At 35.1% G+C, this 26,540-nt stretch overlaps 1 protein-coding gene across 16 annotated transcripts in view; it reads left to right on the forward strand.

Moving 5' to 3' along the window:
• The window catches only part of ablim1a (actin binding LIM protein 1a), a 47,151-nt gene extending 32,971 nt beyond the window's left edge, over positions 1 to 14,180 (forward strand). For 8 of the 16 annotated variants that reach the window (XM_084392343.1, XM_084392345.1, XM_084392332.1 and 5 more), the window contains 13 exons: positions 504 to 581; positions 1,523 to 1,678; positions 2,974 to 3,018; positions 3,391 to 3,417; positions 3,572 to 3,698; positions 4,386 to 4,469; positions 4,848 to 4,895; positions 8,211 to 8,339; positions 8,915 to 9,000; positions 9,076 to 9,184; positions 9,529 to 9,590; positions 9,965 to 10,025; positions 10,200 to 11,346. In XM_084392343.1, coding sequence (XP_084248469.1) covers positions 504 to 581; positions 1,523 to 1,678; positions 2,974 to 3,018; positions 3,391 to 3,417; positions 3,572 to 3,698; positions 4,386 to 4,469; positions 4,848 to 4,895; positions 8,211 to 8,339; positions 8,915 to 9,000; positions 9,076 to 9,184; positions 9,529 to 9,590; positions 9,965 to 10,025; positions 10,200 to 10,252 — 1,065 coding nt within the window. In that variant the 3' untranslated portion in view covers positions 10,253 to 11,346. The other 8 variants (XM_084392340.1, XM_084392341.1, XM_084392344.1 and 5 more) reach the window with 5 other exon arrangements.
• Positions 14,181 to 26,540: the final 12,360 nt, after the last annotated feature.

Raw genomic sequence — 26,540 nt, forward strand, 5'->3', positions numbered from 1 at the left:
TTTTATTAGTTTTAGTTAAGGGTCAAAGTTTTAGTTTTAGTTAAGGGTTTTGTTAGAACATTTGAAAAATTTGGATAAATGCATTTATAATATATTTATGTTGCACTCATTTCAGATTTGTTGTGGATGCCTTGTTGGTTATGTCTCACAATAAGTGAGTCATGGCATTGATCAGCTGACTGACTTTCTGCACCCTGATTGGCCTTATATATTGTACACTATAGTGTATCTCTTTACAACCAGTGCAACAGTTACAAAATGTGTTAATATGTAATGCAAGTAAGTCAAAGTCAGAAAGAATACATTAGGTCAAGATTATAGGTTAATCTTCTGCTAAAGGGAAGTTTATTGAGTAATCATGGATCATACTAATCATTATGAACTTCCGGTTAGCTGTTTAGATGCAAATGAATTATTATTTTTATAATTTTCTCTGCTGTTGTTTTTATTTAAAGCTTATGTTGAATATAGTTTTTTTTTTTTTTTTTTGGTTTGCTCCACAGCCGATGCGCTCGTCGACCGAGAGTATATGTTCCAGACCTGGTTCAAGCATACCTAGCTCACCGGGTCACACCATATATGTAAGTGCATTAGTTCATCATTGTGTGAGTTGATATATATGTGCATGTATCATATATACATACCATAGTTCATTTTTTTCTATAAAACTATTTATGTTGGTCCCAAATTTTTTCTAATATATATATCAAAAGTAATTATTTTACATCAAAAGCTCAAAATTTACCATAAAAACGTGTGTTACAAAAGAGTTCTATTTCAATAAATGCTGTTCTTTTGAATTTTCTATTTATTAAAGAATCCTGGGGGGAAATGCACAAAAATATGAAGCAGCACAACATTGATAATAATTAGAAATGTTTCTTGAGCAGCAAATCATCATATTAGAATGATTTCTGAAGGATCATGTGACACTGAAGACTGGAGTAATGATGCTGAAAATTCAGCTTTGCATCACAGGAATAAATTACATATAAAATATATTAAAATATATATATTGTAATAATGTTTCACTGTATTTTTGAACAAATAAATGCAGCCAGGGTGAGCATAAGAGACTAAATCATTAAAAAAAATATACCGACCTCAAACTTTTGAAGAGGTAGAGTAAGTACTTTTAATGCTGATTACTCAACAAATATCTATAATTATTGTGCATTTTATTGGACTTTACAATATTATAAATTGGCTTATTTGAGTTGTCATGTAGTTTTCTGGATGTTAAAATAGATAGAAGTCCTGATAGATAGCTTTCTTTTCTGTCATTGTGAATTCTGACAGCAGTGTTGAAAACAGTTAACTTATTAAAGCAATAACCATGATAAAATCACTATAGCATACAACCTCATGGATTATTGCTTCTTTTTTATTATTTAAATTCTCATGATTTTGGCCTTTGATTGGCCTGGGAGAGGCTGTTTGTAGAATTGAATATTTCCACTGCTGTCATGTAGAAATTCATATATGTGTGTGACTCCCTGTGTGTGCTTGTGTTTCTCTCTAGGCAAAAGTAGACAATGAGATCCTTGATTACAGGGATTTAGCAGCCATTCCCAAAGTCAAAGCCATTTATGACATTGAGCGTCCAGATTTAATCCACTATGAGCCACTTTACACCACCACACTGGAGGAGTCAGAGGAGGGAGAGAGTGTGGGAGAGGTAAAAAGAAGTCAAAAAGAAGCTCTGTTCCAAACCATAGAGACCTTTCTCTCTAGACAGCATCATAGGTGACATGCTCCTGATGAGAAGACTGGTTCAAAAGGCAAACTGCAAAATTATAGGCAACATTGCATATATGTACATTGTACAGTGCTGGTCAGAATTATTTGCCCCCTTGGTAAATATGATCAAAGATGGCTGTTAAAAATAAATCTGCATTGTTAATCCTTTTGATATTTTATTTAAAAAATAGCAAAAATCTAACCTTTCTTTGAAGCAAAATGATTGAAAGTATGGGGAAAATCACATTATGAAATAAAAAATGTTCTCCAAAAGACATTGGGAACAATTATTTGCCCCCTTTTATTAAATACTTTTGGCAATCTCCTTTTGCCAAGATAACAGCTCTGAGTTTTCTTCTATAATGCCTGATGAGTTTGGAGAACACCTGACAAGAGATCAGAGACCATTCCTCCATACAGAATCTCTCCAGATCCTTCAGATTCCCAGATCCATGTTGGTGCTTCTTCTCTTTAGTTCAGCCCACTCATTTTCTACAGGGTTCAGGTCTGGGACTGGGATGGCCATTGCAGATGTTTGGTTTTGTGCTCAGTGACCCATTTTTGTTTCGATTTTGATGTTTGTTTTAGGGTCACTGTCCTGTTGGAAGATCCAAACATGGCCCGTTATATGATTTCTAGCACAGCCCGTCAGGTTTTGATTTTTTATCTGTTGGTATTTCATCGAATCCATGATGCCATGTATCTGAACAAGATGTCCAGGACCTCCAGCAGAAAATTTGGCCCACAGCATTAAAGATCCAGCAGAGTATTTCATTTTACACTTGGACAGATGAAACCAAAAAAGAGCTTTATGGCAGCAAACACTTAATATGGGTTTGGTTCAATGCCTCCCTGAAATGCCTCCATTGTAGTCTTGTGTTTTCTTCCGGGAACGAACAAGTCACAATATTCCTCTTTTAAATAATTCCCACCCAAGGCATACGCAGTATGAAAAGCATGAAGGCATTAAAACCTATTCTTGTAGAGCCCAAAAACAAAATCACTACATAAAAGGGCATTCAGCAGATGAAATTATCATAGGATATTATAGGATGCTGCCTTAGAAGGTACATATGTAGTAAATAGTGATGCAGCTCACTAGGGTTTGAAACAGAGCTCTCAGAGTTCAGTATTGAACACAGTGTAAAAGTGATATTTATTCACTTACAGTAGTCCTTTATTTGACATTCACCTGGAGTTTATTATCCCAACACAACACCTCTCTGTTGACAGCTGCAGAGCTCCAGGAGAGAGTGTTCACCCATGCCAGACGACAGAGTAAGTTATTCACATGACCTGTTCCACTCATTCTCATGGCACACTGTATGTGGACTAGCAGTCCCATTTCTGATTTAATGATTCAGACGGGTTCTCAAGAGACACTAGCCACACAAATTCTCTGCTGTGCATCCATATGTTTTACTTTACTTTTTTATAAGTCCTATTATGGGTGGATGGATGGATGGATGGAATAACAGATAGATAGATAGATAGATAGATAGATAGATAGATAGATAGATAGATAGATAGATAGATAGATAGATAGATAGATAGATAGATAGATAGATAGATAGATAGATAGATAGATAGATAGATAGATAGATAGATAGATTCATTGTATGCATTTATTTTTTTGCCCTGTTGTTTCAGACCAGGTCCCCCACACCGACTGCTGAGGTAAGTCAGATTTTGAGTTTTATTTTGCATGCAGGCAAAAATAAAGTTATTACATCATAATAAATTGTGGAGAATATTTATATTTTCAATTGTAAGAATGGCATTTCTTTTAACAGTGTTTGTTTCCTGCATGTTTTTTTGTTTTGTTTTTCAGGGTTATTATGACATGAGAGAACGTATCCTCCACAGGTCGACGAGTCAGGGCTCCATCGGCTCTCCCATTTACAGCCGCCACAGTTACACACCCATGTCCCGCTCACCACAGCACTTCCACAGACCCGGTGAGCTATGAACCCTGTCTGGAGTGTCCATCAGTCTGCTATCTTCATAAGACTCAATTTAATATTTCATCAAATCAAAATGTATTTTATGGATTATTTACAGCTTTCTAATTTACAGCTCCCACCCCCTCAGTGTCCAAATTTGGTTTTAGAATAGAGAAAACCTTTCCAAATCCCCTCTATAACTAGGACTTGTAGAAACCGTGATGCACTACTATTCAAACATTTGGGGAATTTAAAAAGGTTAAAAATTAAAAACACTTTTTATCCTGCAAGGACAAAGCAATATTTATTATTCCAAACTTTTTACCATTAGTGTATATGTATGTAAATGTTGTTATTTATCACTAGACATTGTTACATTTGCGCATATAATATATAAGTGCATATATTGTGCATATAAATGATCAAATCATCTTTCTTATATATATATTTATTAAAAAAGAGTGTGTAAACATGCCTTAATGTAGTTTTTAAATTAATTATTTATTTTTAAACACTGCGTTTTACTTTGTTCATTAAACATTTCGAGTCAAATTGAGGCTATATACATATACATACACACACACATACACATTAAATATTGATTATTGTCAAATGGCTGAAGAATGTTGTTTTTAGCTATTTCGCCCAGCCCTAATTTGAGCTATTCTCCCTATTGACCTCTGACCCTGTTTCTGATTGGAGGCACTGAGCCGTCCAGTGGTCGGAGTTCCCCAGGGTCCAGCACCCCTCCTCTCCCTCTGACCCCTAAACATTTTCACCTGCCAGGTACTGTTGGGATTCTTCCAGCGGCCCTCTGTGTGTCAATCCCAGCATGCCCCTGTGTTTAAGCACACTTTCACAATTCATTACATTTTCTATATCTTGTTATCTCTCTGTCTTAAAGTGCCAGTTCAACTAGAAACGAAAATTCTGCACAAGCTAAGAGCACTCACATTTTTGTTCAGAAAATTTAAAGATCTTAAATCATATGTTATGTTATGGTTATGAAAAATCCATAGTTCATGTGATGCAGTTGTCAGTTTCTAAGACTTTATTGATCGTTGGTGCATTTTGTATGTGTTTTTTTTTTAATTCTATTTAAAACCCAGTAACGATGATATCAATACTTAAAATTTAAAACATTTACTTTTTCCTTTCTTTCAGATCAAGGAGTAAACATCTACAGAAAACCCCCTATCTACAAACAGCATGGTATAGTCATTCAGAATCTTTGAGGTCAACACATTAACTTTTACATTGATGAATGATAGGAAATTAGATTTGGACACATGCCTATTGATTTATAATACTAAAGCAGTGTTTCCCAACCAATTTGTGATATATGGACTCACACAGCCCCATCTTAAAGGGTTAGTTCACCCAAAAATGAAAATTCTGTCAGTAATTACTCACCCTCATGTCGTTCCAAACCCGTAAGACCTTCGTTCATCTTCGGAACACAAATTAACCCCTTCCCCATCACCCCCAATTTTGGCAAGTGCTGCATACATGAAATGCCCAAAATAAAAAGGTTACTGCTGCTCATAAGTAATTCTGAATAGAAACATAACACACATACATTTAGAAAGCCAACACTTGAGAGTTTATAGTTCAAGACTCAAAATTAACCAGACTGTTATTAATATTGAGATATATAAGCTCAAACATATTTTGAACTAAAATAATCTGGGATCACCAGTGATCCCTGACTGGTAAGGGGTTTTAAGATATTTTTGATGAAATCCGATGGCTCAGGGGGGGCTCCATTGACAGATATTTAATTAACACTTTGAAGGCCCAGAAAGGTAGGAAAGACATCATTAAAATAGTCCATGTGACAACAGTGGTTCAACCTTAATTTTATGAAGCGACGAGAATACATTTCCGACGCGCGTTCATGTCTTTCCTACCTTTCTGGGCCTTCAAAGTGTTAATTAAATAGCTGTCAAATAGCTCCCCTGAGCCATCGAAATCAATATCTTAATTTGTGTTCCGAAGATGAATGAAAGTCTTACGGGTTTGGAACGGCATGAGGGTGAGTAATTAATGACAGAATTTTCATTTTTAGGTGAACTAACCCTTTAAGGTACTATCATACACGTCACCAAACCTTTTAACTCATATTAAAATGGCCTTAATTATCACTTTCTAGCCATCAACGAGACTCCTGAGCTAATTTGTAAAGTTTTGAAGAGGAGTTTGAGAAGATAAGAAAAAGATTATCTGAGAAAGACCTAATGATAAAGTGAAACTTATTTAACACATTTAAAGTAATATGCACTCTTTGTATGTTGAAATTGAAATGCTATTGAAGCTCAAGTAGAAAATATCACACAAGAGAAAATACACTGTCATTTGTAATTTTTTTATGAGAAGATGTAACTTATAGGATGAAGACTTACAAGTTTAACACAGCAAAATGGCAACCCGCTGAGGAATGTGCACCCCTGGTTGGGAATCACTGTTTTTAAGCATTGCATTGTGAAGATTGCATCTGAGTGAACTAGTTCTTAAAATGCTTGCCTATTTTTACTTAATTACTTTACTTATTTAAAATGGCTAGACAGTTCTATCATTGCAAGCTTTAAAGCACTCATGCGGAGCAACTAGCTGTTCTGTTTACCGTTCAAGTCAGTTTACACAATCTTATTCAGCATCTGCATGACATTTAAAACAGCATACTGAATATACAGGCACGTTCATGTTCCCTTTAATGCTGCTTGCCTCACAACAGCAGGGCATTTCTACGGCCTTATCGATGAAGAAACAAATCTTAACAGACCTCAGCTAGGGTTGAAAATTCTTATTGAGAAAAAATCTTAAGGTCATGGAATTTCTGAATATTTCACGCCATGACTGTGTATGGTTTGTATGTCACTTTTCCATAATTCTGTGTTTTGTTTGTCTGTTTTTGTTTGGAAACTGTGAGTCCCTCCACCTCATTAATATCTGCTTGTGTGCCATTTAACACCACCTCAATGTTAACATGTAAGTATTGTTTGAAGTCTTCTCAACTGAGCTCATTTCACTATAAATATCAATCAACCAACCGATCAATCAATCATCATTAAAGCGTCTTCTGATGAGTGCCTGATGAGCTTTCATTCATATTCATCAATAACAAACCTTGCAAAAAAAAATTGCACGATTTTTAAGTTAGATCTGCATAAGTTAGTATCTGCAAATTTTTTTAGTGACCCCGTATTACCAAACATGTAAAGTCATGTAAGTAACATCTGTTATTTAAAAAAATAATGATTACATTGACAGCTTGTTGCTGATACTCTTGTATTGTTTTTCACCAAGCATTGAAAAAAGTAGGGTTAGGATTAGTTTATTGGTATTAAAAGGGGTCATATCACACAATATTGTTTTTTTCTCTCTCTGAAGTCCAATTATAATACTAGTACTGTATATAATATCGGTGCCAAAAAATAATACGTTTTTATTTTTTGCTGTTGTTCTTGTATGCAAATGCCCTTTTCGCATGTGAAATAAGATCAAATGATTTTGCACGTGCAGGTTTTCTGTGGAGTTCAATGTAGTTTGTTTTTCTCCATCCCAAGACAATCTGCACTGAAAAGTGTGTCTAAATTATATTAAGATCAGCATAAAATGATCAGGGATCTTGTTAAAAATAAACTTCAGCCGCTTGTTTCTAATGTTAGGATCATTTGGAGTCACATGCAGAGCGGCAGATGCTACAGACAGACAGACAGACAGACAGATAGACAGATAGATAGATAGATAGATAGATAGATAGATAGATAGATAGATAGATAGATAGATAGATAGATAGATAGGTAGGTAGATAGATAGATAGATAGATAGATAGATAGATAGATAGATAGATAGATAGATAGATAGATAGATAGATATTTGAAATCACAAAAACAAACGTGCCCCTACAACCCCTATCTTGATAGCTCTGCCCCCACATTCACGTACACGCTATGCAACACAGGCACCTCCCCCCTAAAGAGTGGACACGCCCCTTACTGCTGATTGGCTACAAATGTGTCTTGGTGCTCGGTCCGATCTACTTTCAACAGCGTTTCTCAGAAATCACTTACTGCACCTTTAATTGGTCTGATGCAGTTGTTTCAGTTGTCTTTTTTTTTTTTTTTTCATCAGGGAGAGGGCGTTTTTACTTCTGATTATTACTGTACCGGATCCTTCGTGATATGACCCCTTTAAAGTATACTCATTCGGACATAGATTCAGCAGGTCAGATCCCGCTGCCTTCATGCAATGTGTTCTGAAGCCAGTGCTTGTTTGTCAGATTCCTGCATGGCTTATTTTGGCTGAGTGATTTATGATATAGATGTGCATGTTTAGCATGCAAGCAAACAACCAGTAGTCTCTATAGTAGCATTGTGAATGTGAATGAGGAGAGGCCTTAAACTCTTATGCCACACATGGCTTGCAGCAGGTGGTTTTCTGCTATCTGTTGGTTAGATGTTGGTCTAGCCACACTGATGGTCCAGCTCCCCTGGTTTATTGATCTAGATTCAGCTGCCTTTGCAGCCCAGAGCAAGTCTGCTGATGACATCATCAAATCGGCCAAATTCCCCTCAGCGTACGCCCCTGGTCCAGACTACCCAGCAATGATAGAGACAGACTGCTGGTCCTTGCCGATCTCCCATGCTGCCCTAGGTACTGTGGGAACTACAACCTTGCCCTCAAGATTTAAAGCAGATTTATGAACATATAGATAGATGCAGATGTAGATGCAGCTAATGCTAGTAAGTAGCAAGTTGCTTCTTCCTGATTAATAGTTTAATATTCAACATCAAATTGAAATATTTAGAGTACTTTTTTCTTGCAGTACTGTAAAGTTTGTTTATTGTTCATCATTGTGTTTCAAATGATTGTATTATCGCATTAAAACAGTTTTTGGTGCTGGATTGGCATAAAAAAAAAAATAGTGTAACGTTAAAAAGTTTTAAAACCGAATACTGAGATTGACTTCAAACGTTTGTGTTGTCTTTCTGTCCATGTGTTACTGTGTAATCGTCTGTCTTGATGTAATACACAAGTGATCATTTCATTTCTGTTCTGTAGGTATCAGTAGGTATGAATAAAGTGTGTTTCCTTTAGATGAAAACAGATTGAATGCAGAATTGCACATAGCATAGACTGGCTTTCTTTTTCATTAGCTCTCTCCTCCATCCTTGATTTCAGGTGTTTGTGACTGACTAAGGTGTTTTTATTGTCGTTGTGCCGCTCAGGAACAGACGGGTGGAGAAGGTCAAGAGAGGAGGATGAGGAGGAGCTTCAGAAACGCAGACAGATTCAGGAGGAACATCTCAACAAGGTCAGGAACTGAAAGAATGATGCAACTCAAAGAGCAGCTCTAGATGTCTAAACGATTTCATGTTTCTGATTCCAGATCCAATCTGGTTTGGGGAAAATGATCCTTAAAGAGGAGATGGAGAAAGAGAAGATCCGAGAGAGTCATGAACGGAGTCAATCGGCACAACGCTACGAGCATGGAAGCAGTAATGCTCCTCAGTACAATAGATTGCAAACTAGACATTCATGTTCTAGATCTTGACTTTCTTAATGATTGACAAACAGGGTTGCGAGCCATTCAGAATTCAAATGAAAATTAATATGCAATTCCAACTGAATTACAGAATTTTTATTGAGGGTAGTAAATTGGATGCAGAATTTGAATTTAAGGAATCAGGATTAATGGAATGAAATGTATACTACATATATTTAAAAAAAAAATGTAAAAAGAATAATTTATATACAGTATGTACATATACATTATATACAATATATATTATTGGACCCAATTTTTTCATGGTGAATTTATACTATGTTATTACAATTGCAGATCAAAGTTCACCTTCTAAATCAGGCTCACTGCCTGGATACGGGCGGAATGGACTGCATCGGGTAAGATCCTTTCTTTTGAGGAATCTGTGGGACATTACTTATTAATAGAATAGAATAGAATAGAATAGAATAGAATAGAATAGAATACACTGATTAAAGAAATATTACACTGTAAAATTATTAACTGTTAAATTATATTTAAAGTTGTAAATAAAACAAAGATTGTTGGAGTACTTTTTACAAGAAAATACTATTTCAGTTTGTATACTTTAATTGTGGTATTTTCCGTTTGAGAAATTTATTAGCCATTTCTGAGTTGAAATTTTGTCAAACTAAATTCCACACCAGTTATTATTTATTTTTATTATATATATTTATTTTTAGTGTATTCAACCCATTTTGTCTGTTTCTAATGTGTTTTTTTTTTCCTCCAGCCTCAGTCGACTGATTTTACACAGTATAACAGTTATGGGGACGTGTGCGGTGGGATGAGAGGTTAGTTTATCTGTCTCTTTATTTAATTTAACTTAAATTGTAATGAGAGCAAATAATAGTCAAAACTGTATTGGTTTATGTATTATGGAAGTATAAATGCATATGGATAATATTTTCTTTCTCATATTGGTCATTTTAATGAATGCAAATCTTTTTTTATTTTCTTCTCAACAGAGTTTCAGGTGCGTAGATATGATTACCTCTTGGAATCACTGTGTTTTTATTGATCCATATTGCTTTCTTATAACTGATATGTAAAATAGGGTACAACGGGGCCAAAGGCACACCTTAAGAAAAAATTGCTTTTCACTACTCTCATAGAGTATGATTGCAGAAAAAGATGTGTTTGTATTGAACATTTATGGAGCAACAGATTTTTGGTGAAATAAATCATAAAAGTGGTTTATTTAGTTTAAAAATCTTATAAATGTATGAGGTGGCAAGGTGGGTCTTTTACCCCACACACAGGGTAACATTTATACAAATACTTTAGCTAAAATAATGTTTTTAATCATTTCTAAGTTAATACTTGTTTAAAATGATCACTTTAGCAAAGTTTGTACTATTTTCTGTTTATTTTGAAAAAAGAATTTATTTTTGTTCAATAAATAATTGAATAATATGGAAATATATTTTAAAATGATTGAAACAAAATTATTTAAAAAAGTAAAATTCTGAAAGCATTGAAGGAGATCCCATAATAATTGAATATAGATTTACAGTAGTAACAATAATTATGTTTTATTATATGATATGATTAATATCATATTTTTTATAAATATTTACCATCTGAATCTAACCATGTCAACAAATGGATAAGTCCGCTGTTTATTATCATGTTAATTATTGTGCCTTTCAACCCAACAGCAGGTGGCGCATTTTACCCCAAATGTCATACTTTTACACATTCTTCCGTTATTGAAAACTGTTGTTTTAATTACATTGAACAAAACTGAAGACCTTTGTCTCAAAATATATTTAATGATTTTAGCAATTCTCATTTTCTACTTAAATCTACAAAAAAAAATCTAATATTAGTTCAAAGTATAGGCAGATTGCATCAAGGATCAGCCAAAAATCCACTTGCATTTTTAAAAGCAGAAGTTTTGGAAAGTGCTGCGGCAAGTTTTTGTGCAATCTAGTGGTTTAGAGGAAAATCAAATCAAAGGCGCCTTTAGCCCCGTTGTACCTATTCTTTAAAAAGAATATCTTCTACATGCTCATACTCATTCAAACAACATAATGTGAATTAAAATTGAAAGAAACAGCTGTCATGGCTCATTAAAGTGGCTTCATGTTCTCACTCTGTCTATGATTTGTTTCTAGGCCATGCATGATGGCCACCGCACAGCCACTAGAATGGACAGAGGAGTGTCTATGCCTAACATGCTGGAACCAAAAGCAAGTGTAACATATTAAAGTAGCAAAATATTATCTGGTATTGAATACGAGTTCAATTATTAGGCTGCTTAACATCCAAGTACTTGGATGTAATGGTACTCTACAGCCGGATTTAAGGCCCGTTCACACCAAGGACGATAGCCTTATGTAATCCCCCCCCTTTTCAGCTTTGGCCTCATTGTGTTCTGTCTTCCGGTTTGTATTTCATGAAGGTAAGATCTTATGGATTTAAGAACGAACCGCTCGTTTTAAAATCTTTCCGGTCTACTGGCATTTGTTACGACATCCGTTTCAAACATCAATGCTCAGGATAACTTTCGTTAACTCTACAATACAGTTGTGGTCAGAATTATTGGCACCCCTGGTAAATATGATCAAAGATGGCTGTAAAAATACATCTGCATTGTTCATCCTTATGATCTTTCATTCAAAAAAGTTTGCAAAAATCGAACCTTTCATTGAAGTAAAAATGAAAATGGGGGGAATATCACATTATGAAATGAATGTTTTTCTCCAAAACAGGCCATAATTATTGGCACCCTTTAATTAAATACGTTTTGCAAACTCCTTTTGCCAAGATAACAGCTCTGAGTTTTCTTCTATAATGCCTGATGAGTTTGGAGAACACCTGACAAGAGATCAGAGACCATTCCTCCATACAGAATCTCTCCAGATCCTTCAGATTCCCAGATCCATGTTGGCGCTTCTTCTCTTCAGTTCAGCCCACTCATTTTCTACAGGGTTACGGTCTACAGTTACCCATTTTTGTGTTGATTTTGGATCATTGTCCTGATGGAAGATCCATGCAGCACTGCCGATTTCGTTGGAATCCGTTTTCCAGAATGATTTTTTTATAGCTGATGAACGATAAAAACATGACACCCAATCAGAATCCATTTAAAGCGTGATTACAATAAACAGAACGATATTGTCCGCTGGTGTGGACGCTAATAGAGTTTTCTTTATAGTTATCATTCTTGGTGTGAACGGGCCTTTATGCTTTCCTGATTTATTTGACCCTAGACTACATCTCAAACAATTAAAACGAGTTTGTGCATTTTTGTACTGATCGATATGTGTCCTTTAAAGGTATATCCATATGAAATGCTGAAGATAACCAGCCGCGGTCGCGCCAAACTGCCCAGAGATGTGGACAGAACCCGACTAGAGGTAACTGCTCACAGCATATGTATCACAAAATACCGCATTATGATATCATCAAGATGCTCTAGGTGATTTTTAGACTTTTTATTCATTTTCACCTGCATTTCTAGCGCCACCTGTCTCCAGAGATGTTCTTTGAAATCTTTGGGATGGAAATTAAGGAATTCGACAGGTTACCTCTGTGGAAACGCAATGAACTGAAGAAGAGAGCCAGACTCTTCTAACCAGGATGTACAACATCTACACACACTCACATGATGTATCATACAGCTGTTTGCTAATCTTCTGTCGTTTCTTGCTAAAACTATAGCCAGAAGAAAGTACCATGCTGCAATATTATCACATGATGTCAGTTTGTAATAAACGGAGGGTCCAAGCATTTCAGATATATCTCCAAAATTCGCAACACTTTGTTCTCTTTGTCTCTGTTGGTTTAATTTTCCCTCTTCCAGAAATGAGTCTTTGTCTTTTTGTTCTTTGTTCTTCTTGCATACCTTGGAAAATCATGTTCATGCAGGTCTGATCATCTGAACCTTTGTACATTTGCAGTCGTAATCCATTTAATTCAGTGTTCCAGTAAAGACTCCTCTGTTTGCGTCACTTTTGTTCAGGGAGGGATTGTAGATGCTACACTGTGCGGGTGTCTGTGTCTTTGTACCTGTTCATGTAAGTTTTGAATGCGTTCAAAGAAATGTAATCCATAGCCACATATCCATGTATTCACCCTTTACTACTGTACCAGCCTCTAAAGCATCTGTAAAATTAAAGGTGAAGCGTGTCATTTCTGGGCCAATAGCAGCAATAAATATAATTTAAAAAAAGACTTTAAAAAATTGACTGGTTTAAAACACTCCAGATATCATGTTCAATGTTCTCAGAATGTTCTGGCAAGGTTCTCTCAAAGTTATGAACAAACGTTCTTCTGAGAACGTTAATAGAATGTTCTTTCGAAGTTATCTGGTCTTTAATAATGCTATTAAAACATTAGCACAAAAAATATTTATACATCATGCATGGACTGTTTTTCTGAAACATTAATCTATCTTTCAAACATTGCTACTTGCTACTTAAAAACATTCAAAATTAACGTTCACATAATACTTGTAAAATGATCAAACAGAGACAACATTCCTTTAATGTTTTCTCTAACGTTCTCATTTTTTTAAAAACGTAACTTTTTAAATGTTTTGAGAGCATTCAGAAATAACGTTTTCATAACTTAATCGGAACGTTAGCAAAACGTTCTTATAACATATTTGTGTTGGTTGAGCCAAAGTATGGGCTTCTCAAACCTATATGTTATTTCATTTGAGACCACTAGTGGTGCAGAACTGACACGTTTCACCTTTAAGCTTTCTGAAGCTAATTTAACTGTTGAATCAATGCTGATGTCCCTAGTATATTGTACATTTAAATAATAGAATACAAATTTAAGGTAAAAATGAACTGCATTTGACTTTTTTTTAAAGAGCTGATACTCACACTGCCAATTTATTGTATTTCAATTGTATTTCTACAGTAAATTAAAATGTTTCAATGAGCAACTCTCAGTAAAACCAAAGGCATTACAAGAGAACGGGCTCTAAAAGAGTTGTAGTCTACAGCTGTTTTTATTTTATTTCATCCTCATTAATCAAATCTGACGTCTTATTGTGTAACATATTTCTTAATGCACACTACAGTACACTACGGTATTAGCTGGACCAAATCAAGACGAATTCAGATGAAAACATTCTCATGAAACACCATGATGAACTACAGCGACAGGTTTGAATAAAAGATGAGGAAATACATTATGTCTACTTCCTCTGTTTCTCTCTCATATTAGGAGTGGCTGTCAATGTTCATGAACCAGATTTCTTTTTATAATTAAAAAAAAATATATATATATATATATATATAGTTAATGGTCCTTCAACTAGATACAGGGTTGACACTTTTTGACCATTTATCATTTTACTGATATTTATATAAATTTCCACATTTTTTCATTTGTCATTTCCATGATTTTTCTCCATGGCTGAAAAGCATATTAAAATGACCTTAGATTTCCAGCTTTTCCATGAAAATGGGAAGAGTGCCGAACTGCAGCTTTTATTATCCAGCATTATTGTAAACAATTCTTTTATTTTGTCTAACAGAATACAGTATAGTCGTTTTTAAGGACCATTCAGTATGTTTTAATAATTACTAAGAGACCAACTGAATATGTAACCAACACTATTTGCTGATCAAATGCAAAAATATTACACTCATCATTTTAAAAGGTGAAAATCATATTAGTTTACTTTCATTATAAAATCACAATAAATTGAAGACAGGTGAAATTTTTAATAATTTTGTTTTGAGCAGATGTCATTTTGGATGACATGATGCACTGAAATATTACAATTTAACCAGGGTTTTCCTGTGTCCTTAATATCACTTTCCATCCTGTCTTTTGTAATTTAATTTTTAAAAGGTTAGTTACTATGTGGCATCATCCAACAGGAAGTGACATAATGTTGGAGGGAATTTCACAGCACAAACCTCAGTAAGTATTAGTGATGGATTTGATCAGCTCTGTGATGTTTTGCAGTATTAAGTTGATTTGTCTCATTCTAAAATATTCCATTCGGTCTGATAAAACGACAGATGGTGAAAAATCTCAAAATTAACCTCCAGATTCATGTAGCCTAACCCTCATGGAGCAGTGGCTGACTTTAGCTGTTCCCATTTTGTCAGGCATGATGGAAATATTTTTGCAAAGTTAGTTCTGAATAACTTTAACGAAACGATTCCTAAAATTACAACATAAGCACATAGATTTTTTTTCAAAGCTTCAAACGGTAGTGCATACTGTTAATATGATTGATTGTGATACTGTATTTCTCCTCTAGAGGGCCACAGTGTCGCAATGTGTGTTGCTGGTATCACTACACATAAAGCTCTGTCTGTATTATAGAGTGTGCAAATAAGAGTCCACTAGAATTATTGTACCTTTCTGTCTTAAATCAATGGATCTGCCTATGACCTATCCTTTGACCATGATATAAAATAAAAATTCAATAATGCATGAATGAGGATGGTAAATCACAACTCATAAAACTGCCATAAAGGTTAGACACTGATGTAGTAACTATCTGTAAAAGTATAAATCACCATTAGCTAAATTGTGACATTAAAATAGAATTAGCCTATGTATTTTAAAACAGACGGATTTCACTTTCAAAAACCCCATCACAATGGGATCTTGTGATGATGTTTCAGCAAACAGTCCGACCCATTACATATATTTATCTTGGATTATATTTTGCAATATTACCAGCGAATGACGGTTCGTGCTAATAGATGTTTAGCAAGCAAAGCAGTATGATGGGAGAAACTTGGCAGCTTCACAGCTTTCCGGACCATAAACACACGTTTTTTTCTGTCATGGTGGGGAATTTCCATCGACTTCAGTTGTTTTAACAATAAGCTAGGGATAAACCCTCACAGAAATCGCAAAAATTAGCATGTATTTTAAGTAAATTTCAGGTTAATTACTATTGGGCCTGCACATTTCCATAATGTAGGCAAAACCTGACGCAGAGACGCTTTCTCCTGTCGATGCTGTGTATTGATGACATGAGACGTGTGTGTGTGTGTGTGTGTGTGTGTGTGGTGCCAGACAGCGATCAATTCTGTGCCTCCTGTGTGTCTTTGTAGGTTGGGCTATAAACAGTCCTGTCTTTAATTAAACTCATGCTGACCAGCAGGGAATGTAATAACCCTTATATTAGCAAATACAGCCTACTTTTGTTTTCTCTCTCTCTTTTACCTAAAGTGAACACACTCCATCCACGATGACAGTTGAAACGAGAAAATGTTGATTATAAATACAATTATTTTAATACATGAATTGTGTCTCTTTTTTTTTCTCTCTGTAAATGTTGGATAAATAGCTTAGAAACTATTGTAATCAACTGTGATTTGTGATGAGTCTCAAGCACTATTTTGCTGCCAATGTAGAGTGTTCCAAATTGATCACTTATGAGTGTGTGTGTGTGTGTGTGTGTGTGTCCTTGTGGGGAAATGTTTTGGTCCTAATGAGGGAAACAGCTTATAAATCATAGCCTACTAAGTGATGTTTTTTGAAAATGTAAAATTGCAGAAAGTTTTCTGTGATGGGTAGGTTTAGGTAGGGTTAGTGTAAGGGGATAGAATATAGAGTTTGTACTGTATAAAAAACATTATGTCTATGGAAAGTCCCCATAAAACATGAAAACACAACGTGGGCATGTGTGCGTGCGTTTATCTGTCTGTCTGTCTTGATAGCTGGAAGGTATGTATGTGTTGTGTGTTATCTGTCAAATGTTGACCTGGATTAGCAGGACAGAGCAAACAGATCATAAAAAGTCATAAAGGTGGAGTTTATTGTCCAGAGCAAACCAGCTCAACAGACACCGCTCTCTCATGTGCACTCATTCTGTTGTGTTTCTGTCTGTATCCATCTGAATATCTGCTCATGTGTTGCTTATTTATATACATGGATATGGATATGCAGATGCAGATGCCCTACTGTAGATTTCCTCTATATTTATTAATACACATCTATCTCTGAGTCTCTTTCCAACTCTTTCGTATGCAGTGAATTGTGAACCTACATTGACCTTAGTTCAAGTGTGATCTGGAGCTGGTGACAGAGGTTCAATAAACATGAGCTTCAATCAGACACTGGCTATGCAATGTGCTTGAAATCTCCAGTAAGAACAGATGTAATGATTGAGATATTACGTTTTTTTAAGTTCCTATTTGATCAGACTGACTGACTGGTGTTAAAATGTTATGCAAAATTGGATTAAATGCAAAATAACATCATAGCAGCATATATGTTTAAAATGTTTAGATTTAGTTTAGACATCAGAGATATTTTTTTAAACTGGTTTTGTGTCATATACCACAGCATCATTAGACTTTCATCACTGCATTGTTAGTTTCGGAAGAACAGGCTGAGAAATCAACAACAGGTTTACGCAACATCACAAATCCACACGATTCATAAGAGACAAAAAGGGCCATGCCAATGAAATGTCAGTGCGTCATGTGAACTTTTCACAGCCAGCGAGGCAGAAAGAGTTTCCTCCCGTTCGAGACAGAACTCATGGAGCATAACCCACGTTCCCAAACTCCTCTATTCTCTATAATATTCATAACTCAAGTCTGTGAATGCTGACTGTATAACCGGATGAGGATCCTATCGTCTCACTGAATGGGTCTTAACCTCAACACAGATGATCTGTTATGTGTTTTTAACATGTTCTCCTTTGACTGATGACTTTATGTCCTGTTTCTACTTGTTGACTTGTTTCCAGTACTGAGATAAGAGTCCAGAAATTATTTCTGTCTGAAACCCATAGAAGAAGTGATGCAGTGTCACGCACAGGCCTGCGGTTAAAGGTAAATTGTGCAATATATCTATGTCATCTTGTTTTTATACAGCACAGATTGTTTTGAAGCAGCTTCACGGTGATAAACGGGGAACAAATGATCAATGATGCAAGCAGAATTCAATTCTGCAGCTCTAAAAAAGACAATAGTGTCATTATATTCAGCTCAATTCAGTTCAGTGTTGATTCAGTTCAGTTCAATAACTGTGAAGCTCATCAATTATGAGTTCAATTCATATAATCAGCTCTACAGAAGACAACAGTGTCTTCTGTATTCACTTTGAGTCAGTTCAATGTTGATTCAGTTCAGTTCAATAACAGTGTCGATATTGCTAAATTAAATGTAGAATATAATAAACCTATAGCCTGAATTTGGAGCAGGACTACGTGTTGGGTTTATTGTTTTTTTATTCTGTTTGGTAGCGCTAGTGATGCAGAAATGTCCCACTTCACTTTAAATACGTGTGTAAACAGGGTCCAAAACGTTTTGTGACTCACTCAAACCGCTTGCAGGGCTGATTATCTCCAGAATCGCTAACGCAGGTTTCTGGTTTGTCAGTTGGCTTGTTTTCTCTCTGAGGGGGTGAAGAGCTGTCATGTTTGTCCTTTGCACCTCAGTGTGGGGTCATCTGATAACACTGCTTTGGTATGTGGCTGTGTGTTTAAGGAGCAGATGATGATAATGTGGCACTGCAGGAGAGATCCTTCTGACTGTGATCTAAATGTCTAGTTATTTCTGTGAATTGTAATTCGATGAGAAGATTGCAGATTTGCACTTGAAAACAGGAACAAATGTGATTTGATTTAAATCAGTAAAAAGTTCCGGTTTTGTCCAGTTCCAGTTTCCAGTCCTGTGTCCACTCAAATTTTTTTTTAAATCCAGTCCCATTAATATTTTGTAATCAGCAAGGACACCCTAAATTGATCAAAATTTCCAATAAAGACATGTATACTGTTACAAAAGAATTATATTGTAAAATAAATGGTTTTGGACTGGTACTATACGGTTATCCGGACCACACGTGACCACACGTAAATGTACTATACGGTTAACCTAACCCTAACCCTAACCCTAACCCTAACCCTAACCCTACCCAAATAGGTGTGGTCCGGATAACCGTATAGTTCCTTTGAACTTTCTTTTCATCAAAGAATACTGGGGGAAAAAACATTGTATCACAGTTTCCACAAAAATTAAGCAACACAACTGTTTCAGCATTGATAATGTTCAGCATTGAAATAATCTTTTTATTTTTGTTTTGTTTTTTATCAGCAAATCAGCATATTAGAATAATTTCTGAAGGATCATGTGACTAATCATGACTGGACTAATGATGCTGAAAATTCAGCTTTGCATCACAGGAATAAGATATATATATTATATTTTAAAAAATCAAATTTTAAAATATATTCAAATAGAAAACGGTATAATTTTACATTTTGATTATATTTCACAATAGTATTGTTTTTACTGTTTTTTTATTTATTTTTATTTTTTATCAAATATGCAGCCTTGGAGAGCATGAAAGACGTCTTTCACATTTAAAAAAAATCTTACCGACCCCTTTTGAATGGTACTCTGTATATAACTATTTTGTTAGTACTATATATATATATATATATATATATATACTGTATATATATATATATATATAGGATATATATATATATATATATATATATATATATATATATATATATATATATAAACTTTCTGCTTTACCTTTTCTTTCCCATAATGTGGCTTTGAAATAGGCTTCCATTCTACACATTTTTTTTGCAATCCACACTGGCAATAACATTTAACAATTACTGTGAATAAGGCAATAAATTGTTTCATATAAAAAATATAACGAAGAGAGGTATACTGTGTTCACTGGATGATTGTAGGTTTTGCTGTGCAGCATATTGAAATATGGAAACAACACTTAAATATATAGTTGCTGAACACATAATGAAATATTAGACTGCACTTTTCGCTGAAGTACTCATGAAGTCTTTTGAGTGCTATTGATTATTCTGGATGTGGAAGATGCAAACAGCTGCTAACACAAATTAAACTCAAACACATAAACACAGAAATAGTCACTTCGTCACTTCCATAAAGCAGAACTGACGTGCAGCTCATCTTGTAACAGAAAAGCTTGTAGAGTCACAAAGGAATAAGAAACGGATATAGCTGAGACGCAGTCGGTTCTTGTATTGATTTTATCTGATGTCCATGATTGGACTTTTATTGCCGTTTTAAATTACAGCATCTTTAATTAGTGAGACTGGACCAAGGGTCACCTGTAAAACAAGAGGCTTTTACGTTATGACTCGAGAGATCATTTCCCTAGTAACGCAAACAGTTAAGCCTCTATACATGACTAAGACAGCTGACAATAATATATCCTTCAGCCAGATGGGGTCACTTCTCTGGGTCCATATCTCAAGCCTACTTGAGCTACACAATCCTTGCCACATAGCATTTTGGGATTGATATATCCCTGCTAGCACGAGGCCAGCACTAATACAAATAGTCACACAAATAATCTGAGTTCATTTTATTTGAGGTTTGCTTTTTAACACACTCACCGGCCACTTTATTAGGTACACCTTGCTAGCACTTTTGCTTTCAGAACTGCCTTAATTCTTCATGGCATAGATTCAACAAGGTGCTGGAAACATTCCTCAGAGATTTTGGTCCATATTGACATGACAGCATCAAACAGTTGCTGCAGATTTGACGGCTGCACATTCATGATGCGAATCTCCCGTTCCAGCACATCCCAATGGTGCTCTATTGGATTGACATCTGGTGAATGTGGAGGCCATTTGAGAATAGTCTCATTGTCATGTTCAAGAAACTGAGATGATTTGAGCTTTGTGATATGGTGTTATTCTGCCATCAGAAGATGGGTATACACTGTGGTCATAAGCCATACACGATGGAATAAGCCATGGGGGCTCAAAGGGCACCGTTTACCATCTTTTGGTATTTACCATCTTTATACTATTACAGATTATTTATGGCAGCTGTACACAAACTCAGCTGTGCATGAAGACATAGTTTTCACATAATCAGATTGAAGAGGTCACTTAAAAACTCTGAAGAATCAATCAACTGAGAAACATATACAAAATATCCATTCAACATGTCCACCAGTGACTGAACCCTTGCTGTTTCCACTTAGAATGGTATTCACCTCTGCAATCATCTGTTTATCTTTCCTGGAAGAAAACTTTAGCAGCCAGTTAGCGCCCAGTTTATAGCCAGGTGAGAGGTGTATGCTGTAAAGAGCTGTGGATGATTTAATGAGTGTTTCTGCTTGTGTCTACAACTCTGACCTCCTGTTGCCATTTAAAACTGATCTCATTAACGGTTTGTTACCTATGGATGGTAGCTAATGCTCCTGACGTGTTGGGCTACAGGATATCTCACCTCAAGCTGAGCATTTATTCTAAATCAGGCCAGATTAAGGCAAGCATGTACAGGATTGTGCATAGTCGGATATAAATAAACTGTACAAACTGACCAAATCCACTTAAACTATTAGGCTACTAGTTAAGCTAGACTAATGAGAGCTTGGTGAACTGATTACTATGCAAACCTTTTCATAAAAGTAAAATCAAACCTTAAAAAAAAAAAAAAAAGGGTTGGAGTTGGAGGTTAGGTTAGGGTTGGAGTTGGAGTACATTTTACAAGGAAGTACTTTCAGTCTTTCTACTTTAAAATGACACATTTAATTCAATGTTACATGCCGATTCTTTGTAATTATTTGTGAAATTTACTAGCAATTTCTGAGTAAAAGTTTTTTTCAGTGTACACTCATATTTAAATGAATGAAAATTAATTAAATAAAGTTCAATTTGAATGTCCTTATAGTCCTTATATCTTATGCAATGTTTCTTTTCAAGTAAATGTATTTTGTTACAATGATTTTTAGATAAGTTTTATTTTATATATATATATATATATATATATATATATATATATATATATATATATACATATATACATACATATACACACACATATATATATATATATACACACACATATATATATATAGCCTATATATATATATATATATATATATATATATATATATATATATATATATATATATATATATATATATATATATAATGATTTTAAAAAAGTTGGTAAAAACTGGTAGACATTCTGCTTTATCGGTTGCTTTACAGATGTAAGACTAGTGAAGATATACATTAATGTGTCCTAAATGTTAACATGTCATAAAATTGCATATTCCTTGATCTAGATTTTGGTCTGCTCACACCTAATTCTCAGCATTCTTCATACTTTTAGGCTAGACTGTATTAGCCTTTAGCACTCTGTAAATGTGCTCCTCTAAAGCCTCCATTGTGGGTTACCGTGGAGAATGTGCCTTATGGTGCAGGAAGTGAGGGGATTTGTCCTCTGACTGTTTGGACAGGGGTTCCCGCTGAGGGGACAAGCTGTGATTCCAAACACCTTTTGAATAAAAGCTTCAGTGCACTTACAAAGGCGAGAGTTGAAGCGTAGTGCCGTGCTTAGATTCACTGTAACATGTAAATTCAGTGCCTACAATTTGAGGAAAACCAAGTTCTTTGTTCAGTAGAAATGTATGAATGCCAAATGTCTCTGTGAACGACTTTGTAACCTAATGTGAACTACTGCGCTTCATACGCATGCGAGAACAAAGCTGTTCATGAATACGGATGTCTACACAAACTGTCTGGATGAACAAAATACTGTATTGGTTCCTTTATGTCTCCCTTCTTACAAGGTCTCTGGCTTATTTAAATCCCCTTTGAATATTACAGAATGGAATAGTGAGATTTTAGCATCACGGTTTCCCTTATACACCAACCAACATCCAGCAGATGGAATAGCAATAACAGCGGGTGAGTCGAGGTTAATCAGCTGTCAGTCTCTTTCTGGCCTGTTTTTACTCTAGCTCTAATGACTTTCACAGTAAGAACTGTGTTCTCCCAAATCCAATTGCATGCAACGCTGTCAACATTTCGACTGTACCATAGAATACGCCAGATGTATGAAAAGTGAATGAGACATTCATGCATGGACATAAGAGTTTGGGGAAATATTATATAAAATATAATTATCATTATAATTATTAGGCACTTTTATGTAACAGTAGTTGATTTTTATTTAAACAAAAATATAACATTTAATCATGACTTTTTTTGTTATTTTTCCAATGCCTTTTATGTGTAGATTGATTTTATATATTTTTTTTAGCTTAAAATATGAAAATCTCGTATAATAATATGGATGTTGATGATCTAAACGGTAACTATAATTTAGTAAAATCAAGTAAATTATGCAAAACTCTGCACAAGAATAATAAAAAATAAGTTTGTTTTAATTTGTTTATATTTTTTATTTGTTTAATATACATTGTATTTATTATTACTATTGTGCACTTTTATTTATGTTTAAGTATATTTTTTTTAATCATGTCTCATCATTTATTTTTGATGTTTTTCAAATGCTTTATGTGTAGATTTTATTATTTTACCCTTGACCCAGACCCTTTTCTAACTTAAAATATGAAAATCATCATCTTTCATCTAAAAAAATCATCAATATTTAGAATGTTTAAAAATGTGATGATCTCAAGTGTAAAAGTAATTTATTCAAATTATGTAAAATATGCAAAATTATGCAAAAAAAGTTTATAGTGTACATAAAAACGACTAGCTTTGAAATTAGCCTTAGCAAGACAAGAAGTTGACCTTTTTAATTTAATGTTTAAAATGTGGTCATGTCCATCACAAAATAAAAGTTGATTTGAGATGTGGCTGAACATTTGTTCATGATGGTTTAGGGGAAAACACAGCAAAAATTTGTTCGACAAAAATTAAACAAATTAGTGGACAACAAAAAAAACCTAGTTAGAGTTGGGAGCAGAGTTTAAGTCCACAGGGCCAAAAGTAAAGTACCTATTGTTGCGAGTAATAGGTAGAATGCTGTAGGTAAGATTCAAATGTCTGATTACCATCATAAAACATTGAATATCTGCATTATATAGTTGCTTCTACTCTAGCACAGTTCTCACACACCTGTCTACTCATTCTGCATCTTTACACTCCACTTAAGTCAAGCAAGACTTTTTCTGTCGGCTGCACACGACTTCCGTCTCATACATGAAACGACACTGTCTACAAGTACAGAGAGGTTTTATGTTGTACAATAGCTGTAGACATCAATTTTCATTGACTGATACATTAAACAGCAAACGTTTGCCTTATCAATCAAATCATTTTTGTTATCCATCCATCAGTGCTAGAGTGCTTGTATCCACGTGTGTGTGTGATAGGCTGTGACCCTAATGGAAACCCATGTTGAGAAAGACTGCAGGAAGTTGATGAATGAGAGCTCTTCCCTCATGACCCTGTGACCTGAACTCCCACTACACCCTGCAGGTACTAGTCTGAGGTCATCACAGGATTTTACAGCCAAACCCCACCCTATGAGGTCAGTGGTCTTTACCCTCGACAAAGTTCCCTCCCGCAGGACAGGTGTAGAACGAGTCTGAAATGCACTTGATGTGGAACTTCATGCTGACGGATGAAATGCTCAAACCTTCTCGCGTCTCTCTATAGACTTCAGTCAGGGTAGATGTTTCATTTCAAGCACATGAGGCTGTGAGGCCGTTCACTGAGTATTGATGAAGTTTATAACAAACTTTTTTCAATCAGTTTTAACAAAATTAAATATTCAGAAGGTATGCATTTCTTAAATTAAGTTCATACCCAATTCACAATTTTGTTGCCTCTTTTTGTAAGAAAATCAAAACTTTTTTATGCTTAGGACAAGAAACTATTTGCCAGTGTGGTAAGAAAAAATACTTTTTTTAATTGATCTTGTTTTAAGGATATTTCTCCTGGTAAACTAAATAAAAACACTCACACAAAAAAATAAAATAAAAAAATAAAAAAATACTTACAAAAATAAAGTAAATTTGACCTAGAAGCTTAATATATATTACTAAAATTAAATATGCATTAAATAGGCATATACCCTGACTGAAGTCTATTAAAGGATAAAATAAGTAGGATATATACGTGCTGTGCTGTGCTATGCTATGCTGTGTTGTGTTGTAAGTAAAGATGTCCATCAGCCAGACTGACATGGTTCTGAAACACTGAAGTATAACTGACCTGATGTGCCCTTCGCCCTCAGGATGTACCAGAGTTTTGACCTCTGTCTGGTTTCTATTACTCTCTGAGATAGTTTCCTCAGATGAGTCACCTGCTGTCTGGACCACAGTCTGCCTGACCACTAAAGACTAATGGAGGGTGAGTACAGGTGAGAACAGGAAATGCAGTAATGCTGTGGAGGAAATTACTACTCTTCCCAGCATTTTACATGATAACGCTAGTGTTCAGAAAAATACCTGGGGTGCCTTTCTTTTAATGATGTGCTACTCTAGAAACTATATTTTCCACATTCAAGTGAAATATAATTATTTTATATACAAATACCATACATGCAATTCTTTTTGTTTTGGCCACAAACTTTATTTCGGATATGTTGTTTCTCTTGTTTGATCTAATTAAATTTTTTAATTTTTAATTTAATTAAATTTTTACAAATTATGTTAACACATTTTGGTTTTCTGAAATAACCTGCAAAGTCCATTTTTATACCAATTAGGGATGGGTCATAATCGTCGACTAATCTGTTATACAGTAGTTGTCCAACAACCGAATAGTCAATTAGTAAGGTAAACTGGTTGTTTAAAGGAGTCATAACCTGCAATTTTCACTTTTCCACGAGAATCAATGTATGTTATGATCGACTAACGATTATACACTGGCCGGGAAGCCGATATTTAAAAGTGAAGCGTTTGTTTACCTCAGGGTAAATAAACCAGCGCGCGTGCACGCGCACTCAAATACGAGATTTTGATTTCAGCTCCCTCTTGACGTCATGAGGTAGTAGGATATACCATATATGGACACCGCAGCAGGAAGCCCCCCTTCCCCTCTCCCCCTCATATTCAGTTCAGTCGAGAAAGATGGAGAAACCGAGTGCACACCGGACTTGCTCTGTGGTTGATTGCCATAAAAAAACATGTAAATGTGTTTTATCTCCCAAAATCGGACGAAACTATCAGGGACCAGTGGATGAAATTCATTTTTAATGACGCTGTCCCAACAACCCTTTCAACTGGCGTGCAGAGCCATATAGAGCGTCCACGACAGCCAAAACATCGCATTGATCTCGCGAGACAATAATGCCTTCAGAAATAAGGGTAAAAGTAGGTCTGTGTTTATTTTTTTTCCACTTTTCTTTTTTAGAAGGGCCTGAAAGACTATAATACAGCAGTAGGTATCCAATGTAATACAAGGTTATGACTCCTTTAAATAAATCTATTTTTATTTTACTTTCCTTCTCTGAAAACCTCCATGTTAAAAAATGTGTCTAGCGCCTTCAGAAGCGTTGTGTTAAGATGGCTTTAAAAAGTCAAGTTGAAAACTCTCTAACGTTTAAAGTCCCCCGTGTAGTCAATAATTGTATCCCTTA

Source organism: Rutilus rutilus (assembly GCF_951802725.1).
Source record: "Rutilus rutilus genome assembly, chromosome: 20".
Classification (NCBI taxonomy): domain Eukaryota; kingdom Metazoa; phylum Chordata; class Actinopteri; order Cypriniformes; family Leuciscidae; genus Rutilus; species Rutilus rutilus.